The following is a 7483-nucleotide window of genomic DNA, read 5'->3' as shown; positions in this document are numbered from 1 at the left end:
CTTTTGGGGGGAATTCCCAGAACAAAATTGGGGAAAAAGTTTGGGAATCCCATGTTTTCTTTAGGGGGTGCTTTTAATTTCTGAAATAGCCCAATCTGCAAGCATTAAATTGATCAACGATTAGACGTACATCACCAGTAGGTCAGCTATAAAGTCAACTTTGTTAAGGGCTCGGATAGCGACGTTTGCACATTATTTTTTGTAGGACCTGTGAGCACACCAGACACACCAAATTGCATTCTGAATACGAATGTGTATATTTTTTAATTTAGTGATATAATACAAAGTAAACGTTGTAAGTATATGTACTTATTAAAGTGTACACTGCAAAAACACTGTTTAGGAATTAAACACTTTTCTAAACACAATTTTGCCTTCACTTTGTAAACACGTTTAGAAGCTAAACATCATGTGTCAAATTTTTGAAGTTATGTTGTTTAATTTAATGGTGTTTAATTTCTAAACATCTGACATCCATATTCTAAACGTAACGTTTCTAAATACATTCTTGCCTTCACTTTCTAAACACTATTTTTGCAGTGGCTGGGATGAAAAGCTGACCATCAATTGCAAATTTTGACATTTCGTATTGAAGATATACATGAATTTTTATAAAAGACTTTTATTTTAATCTTTCAAAACATCAGATAAAGAGACAACAAGCACCAGTTTTTTAATATTCAGTTGACGTTAGATTTCATGTTGGCGGCGCTACTACATGTATAGTGTGCCGTTCACATAGCGTGATTAAATTGAAGCGCAGAGACTTCAAACGATTTCACAATTCCAGGAATTAAAATATATACGTGTGTCTACATGTTACCTGTATATAATGCTATATTTCAAATGTCAGAAAAATAAAGAACTAATTAGCAATAACACTTTTTGGCACTTTGTCTACAAATATTATTGACAATGGAATTCATAACTTTTCATCCTACTTCGGACAAACTTAAGGATTAAGACTAAGCTATGTTTCAAAACAGAAAATATATATTTCAATGCAAAGCAAAAATAGTTCTGTATTTTCTGACATCAGAAGAAGAACCCAAACATGCCAATCAGCTCATTGACTGCGTGAGCGATACCATGAACCGACAATCAAGTCAATCTCAAAATTAATAACTGCAACAAGCTGGTATCAATCTATCATGAACAGCAGAGTTACTCCACCATCCATGATTCAATAGACTCTATACGGTATCCCGTCATGCAGTGTCCAGGAGTGCGACATTCAAGGCGAGCGCAGACATGATAATATTGCCCGGGGACCCCTGGAATAGTGCATAATGGGATATAGACAAAAAGGTCTATAATGTATAATGTACAGGTTGATGTTAATCGTATGGTTGACATCACAACAGGGACGGTACATAGAACAATACCAAAAAACGTATGTTGGCAATTAACATGATTAAACATGATAGCTACTAAAACCCTGAATGTTTTTGAAATTATAATAATTGGTTTTCATATATATTTTCTAATTAAACGCAATAAAATATTGATTGTGGTAGATAAGTACTATCAGCAGATATTAGAAACTTAATCTATACCAATTACGTAGAGATATAGTACTTCATCAATATTGATATCAGCAGTATGTAACTACTTCATCAATACCAATATCAGCAGTAGTAGGTAGCTACTTAATCAATACTGATATCAGCAATAGGTAGCTACTTCGTCAATACCAATATCAGCAGTAGATAGCGACTTCATCAATACCAATACCAGCAGTAGGTAGCTACTTCATTCAATACTGCTATCAGCAATATGTAGCTACTTTATCAATACTGATATCAGCAGTAGATAGCTACTTTATCAATATTGATATCAGCTACTTCGTCAATATCAACAGTAGATAACTATACCTTATTCATACTGATGTCAGCAGTATATGGTTAGCTACTTCATCAATACTAATATCAGTAATTCCAGCAGTAGTATAGAACTTTTTAATACCGATACCAGCAGTAGATATAGATACTTCATAGCTACTTCGTAATGTAATTAGTCATTTCATCATACCAAAATGTTCAGTATGTAGCTACTTAGTTATTTCATCGTTATGAATATCACTAAAACTGATTTAAAATATTACCTTGTTTATAAACAAAAACTTTGCTTGTCAACATGACCGATTTGATCACAATTGCTTCAGTTTTAATTGTGTCTTCATACGCGAACCTTTAAAATATGTATGAAAGACAAAGATAATAACAGACTATTTTGCGTCTGACGTCATCTGTCGATCAAACTCCGAGCACGGTTTGTTTACAAGTGTCGTGATGATATGCGTTGCTGAACACGGCGGTAAAACCGGGCGCCTTATTGTTAATTTTGCACCATCCAACATACAAACCATCTCAAAAGTTAGGTCTTAATAGTAGGAAACTTTCTTTGGCGAAGGCACCATGTCAACAATGCCTAGAAAAGTTGCTTTTTGCCTTGTAAGAGTACGTAATTTTTGGCCATTCACTGCTATTCCTTTTCTCCGATCGGCACCAGCCGAATCAGCCTTCCTTATACGCGCTATTAGCCAATCAAGGATCGTAGAGAATTTGATTGACAGTGACGTCAGACGCAAACTAGTCTTTTTTATCTTTGTCTTTCATTATAATGAATAACTAAAAAGTGAAACAAATATTTATCTTCCAAAAGAGCATCTTTAGTTGTTTTAATCGGTCATTTACGTGTGTTCAACTCCATTAGTCCCTTTTGTATTAGCGACATTTCAACTTCTTAGATACGATCATGCATAAACTCTTTGTGAGTACATAATGCATTATGCCCGGTTCAGATATTACAAAATTAATATAAATATTATGTCCTTTATATTCATAAAATATGTTCAGTGACATCATTTCCTCGATTATAGAAATTTACATTGAATATTTAAACCACGCTGGATGCATAGGTCTATAATTCACGTTTTCATAACTATCATCAATATTGATATATCGACAGTAGATAGCTACTTCATCAATACCAATATCAGCAGTAGATAGTTAATTTATCAATACTGATATCAGCAGTAGATAGCTACTTCATCAATACCGATATCAGCAGTAGATAGTTACTTCATCAATACATATATCTTCAATGCTGATAGATTAATTCATCAATACTGATATTAGCAGCAGATAGCAACTTCTTTTCTACTTCTTCACTACTTCATCAATACCAATATCTGCAGTAGATATAGTTGCTGCATCAGTACCAATATCATCAACCTCATCAATACCAATATCAGTAGTAGATTACTTCATCAATACCAATGTCAGCAGTATAGCTTCTTCATCAAAACCAATATCAGCAGTAGATAGCTACTTCATCAATACTGATCTGGTAGCAGACAACTACTTCATTAATACTAATATCAGCAGTAGATAACTACTTCATCAATACTTATATCAACAGTAGATGATTACTACTTCATTAATACCAATATCAGCAGTAGATAACTACTTCATCAATACTGATATCATTAGTAGATGATTACTACTTCATTAATACCAATATCAGCAGTAGATAGCTACTTCATCAATACTGATATCAACAGTAGATGAGTACTACTTCATCAATACCAATATCAGCAGTAGATAACTACTTCATCAATACCAGTATCAGCAGTAGATAGCTACTTCATCAATACCATTATCAGCAGTAGATAGCTACTTAATCAATACTGATATCAGCAGTAGATAACTACTTCATCAATACCAATATCAGCAGTAGATAACTACTTCATTAATACCAGTATCAGCAGTAGATATAGCTACTTCATCAGTACCAATATCAGCAGTAGATAGCTACTTCATCAATACTGATCTGGTAGCAGACAACTACTTCATCAATACTGATATCAACAGTAGATGATTACTACTTCATTAATACCAATATCAGCAGTAGATAGCTACTTCATCAATACTGATATTGGCAGTAGATAGCTACTTTGTCAATATTGATATCAGCAGTAGATAGCTTCTTCATCAATACCAATATCAGCAGTAGATAGCTTCTTCATCAATACCAATATCAGCAGTAGATAGCCGTTAATATTAACTTAATACCAATATTCATTGATATCAATATTGATATAGAACACAATCCAAAATATTACCTTGTATGTGACAAAACTTTGTTTGTCAACCTGATTTTATCACAATTGGTTCAATTTTAAGTAAAAATTTGTCTTCATACTTAACCTTTAAACACAAATTAACTAAAAAACGAAAACAAAAACATGTTTGTATTCGCAAAGAGCATCTTTAGTCTATCAGTTACGTGTGTTTAACTTTATTATACCTTATAAGTGCCTTTTCAAATCGGTTTCTGATTTTGCAAGATTAATATAGAAATATTGTTTTCTTTATATTCATGAAATATGTTCATTGACATCATTTCCTCGATTATAGAAGTTTACATTGAATATTTAAACCATTTTGGATGTATATAACCCACGTTTTCACAGCTGTCTCCATAACTTAATCATAATCTAATCAGGAATTGTCGACATTTAAAACTCGAGTCTGATTTGGTTACTAATAGGTTAAATATTCCATTTCACTCCAAAGCTTATACGAAACATTGCAAAATCCTCCAACACGCTCATTATTCATTCAAATCTCTATTTGCTACGATTCACAGGTCGGATAAACTGATTGTAGTTCCGCCTTCCGTGCTTTATCTAGCGACATATACATACTCTGATGTTCAAGTCTGCGCGTTTCCAATTCGTCATACACTTTATCAACAGGGTGGTGTGTTGTAGAAATATATGTCTCATTCATTTCACCAGGTAATCTACTGAATTTAATAAATAAAAATATACCAACTATTAAAAACACAAAAGCTAGAATTCCAGCTACGCAAGTAGCGATAACCCAGAAGAAAAGAGACGATTCCGAGGCTACACAAATATCGCTGCATTCAGTTGACAGGTCAATAGGGTCATTTGGTTTTGGTTCTGGATTGTGTATCGGCCGAACAGGTTTAAAAATATCTTTTTCAGTACTTTTAGGCCATGTAGGAGGTGCAATATCGTCATCCTTAACACCCAACACGACTAGAGGTCCGACATGACAAGTTTGTTTGCGAGTTGGGTATGATTGACTTGTAATACCACATAAATAAACTGCTTTATTGTCCGATGCTCTTACCGTTACTTTTAACACAGCGTATACTCGCTTTCCAACATCAGTTTGTGTTGACATCAACGACTCATCATTACCCGTACGTGTCCAGCCTATCGCAACGGTAGGGTAAGCCTTCGCCGAACTACAGTTTAACGTAATCACGTCACCTATATTAACAACCGGTGGTTCCTTTGGCGAACAGACTGGATCGACATCAGAAGGAAAAAAGGTGACGTCTAACGATATAGATGATACAGGTGTACTTGATGGCATAATGGCAGCGACATTCATTACCTTGCAGAAGTACTCACCACCTTCGTTGCGACTGACATCCATTATAGATAAGAAATACACGGTAGAGCCATCAATCTGCTGCCGCACAGCAAGAAAGACTCTTTCGTCCACATCATGAGCAACTCCTTCGCCATAAGATAATGTAGTAGTTTTGCCATTATTTAACCTGTAGAGCACGACTTGATGGTTTTCTTCAAGGCTAAATACTTCGCAATGTATGGAGAGTATGGCCCCTTCTTCGACAGGGCTAACTGGCGCAGTTGTCCTGATGGTTGTTTCGGTATATGTTACACCAAAACATGCAACTAGCACTGACACAAAACAGAACAGGTTATCCATACTTAAACTTGGTCTATTAATTCCAATCATTGTGTTTACAAGCATAATATCAGATGTGTAGCACAGCCTTATGTTCAATTTACCAGAACGTGTCCACTGTTTTCAATCGGGACGGTAAAAGTGCTAATGACACTTAAGACGTCTATACCGAGTCCTTACTTGGTTTACCAGTAGTACCAATTGTACTAAGTAATGGCTGGGTTCAACGTAGTTACCTAGATGCTCCAATACATATAGGTTTTAAGACGATGTGCCCAATTAATCGATCCGCATTTAAAAATATAGTTAAAAGTAAACAGCAAAAGTCTGCCTACTATTTGTTACTATTAAGTACATAAACAGCCTCAAGCCAATCTAAGTGTCATTTCTTTGCCGGTAGTTATCAGAAGGGTTTAAGCAGCATTTGCGACCATAACTTAGAAAGTTGATGAAACATTATTTATTTGCATTTCAATTCGGAGAAATCTGCAATCCACTGTCCGCAAGCACTGTCCAATGTTGCAGCAAAAAAGGATGTCCAACTTGACGTCGCAATTCAATTAGACACGAGGTCAAAGAACATAATCACAAAATCTTTCTTCGTAATCGTAAATATTGTACAACATAAACGCTGTAATTCAATTTGATGAAAGCTGTAATCCACTTGTACCATTGGTCAAACAAGCGCTAGTAGTACAGTTGACCACTATGACATTGTAATTGAATTAGGAGACACAGAGAAGGCGTGTTTGCATCCGATGGTAAAACTGTCAACTGATGATATTAACGACCTATGATGTGTTACACACGCCTTAACAGTTGTTCATATCGGTGAGTTGTTGTTCATATCCAGCGATTAATGAAATATTAGCCGTAGAGAAACAGTTGTGTGATCCAGACTTCGTCACTTGATGAAATAACGTTTGTGTCTTGTATATCATCCAGTGCTGACATACGCACCATACACGAGGGACGAAAAGAAGGCGAGTATAATGAGGTACATAATCCACGCAGGGTAAGCCAATTCTTACGCTTACCAGTGTATAAGTACCCGACTCAAACGCGCAATTAAGTCTCTTGAGAACAAATTGATTCCGCGCTAGTGCTATTTGCCGTAAGCTATGTTAAGTTTAACGCATTCAATATTCATGATGAACTTTTGCATGACATAATACGCTATCCCCTGAGTACTTTACACTATAGGAGGCTGTTCACCTTGGTAATACTAAAGCAATGAGCATCTCGGTATAATTCTTATATAGACCAACAAGCATCTCATCATTGTCGAATTCTTAGCCTACATGAGTACTGGTGTCGAGACCACACCACTAGCCAAATGTCGCCATAATGCCTCTAAAAGCAAGTTGCTCGGTTATCGGAGGAGGCTGTTCACCCTTCTAATGGTGAAAATTTCCATAGACTTATATAGAACAAGTACCCTAGTTGAATTACTAACCCTCCAGTTCGGTACCAACACCGCTGAGGCCAACCATACTAGGAGCCACGTATCACCCCTGTGCCTTTAAAAGCAAGTTTTGCACAGAACAGACAAGATCGATGAAGAATATTAAAATGATTACCATTTATCTGGCGCAATATTGTTTATTCATAGGTATGTTAATGTGGTAACGTGTTTTGCTTAAAGGAAGAACACGTAAGCTGCAACAATAACAACAAAATCACGTCGAAGCGATGGCTGTTATTTTTATCCCATTACGCGCCAAAATCTT

At 35.6% G+C, this 7483-nt stretch overlaps 1 protein-coding gene across 1 annotated transcript; it reads right to left on the bottom strand.

Moving 5' to 3' along the window:
• Positions 1-4214: 4214 nt before the first annotated feature.
• LOC140168093 (uncharacterized) lies at positions 4215-7222 on the bottom strand. The gene has a single exon (XM_072191401.1). The coding sequence runs from the start codon at positions 5817-5819 to the stop codon at positions 4641-4643; it is 1179 nt and encodes a 392-aa protein (XP_072047502.1). The 5' UTR covers positions 5820-7222; the 3' UTR covers positions 4215-4640.
• Between the last annotated feature and the right edge of the window lie 261 nt (positions 7223-7483).

Source organism: Amphiura filiformis, chromosome 13, assembly GCF_039555335.1.
Source record: "Amphiura filiformis chromosome 13, Afil_fr2py, whole genome shotgun sequence".
Lineage (NCBI taxonomy): Eukaryota > Metazoa > Echinodermata > Ophiuroidea > Amphilepidida > Amphiuridae > Amphiura > Amphiura filiformis.
This window is presented reverse-complemented; position numbering and strand designations above follow the sequence as displayed.

Excerpts from the sequence above, each read along its gene's own strand:
- LOC140168093 (XM_072191401.1), bottom strand. The coding sequence starts at position 5,819 with ATGCTTGTAAACACAATGATTGGAATTAATAGACCAAGTTTAAGTATG.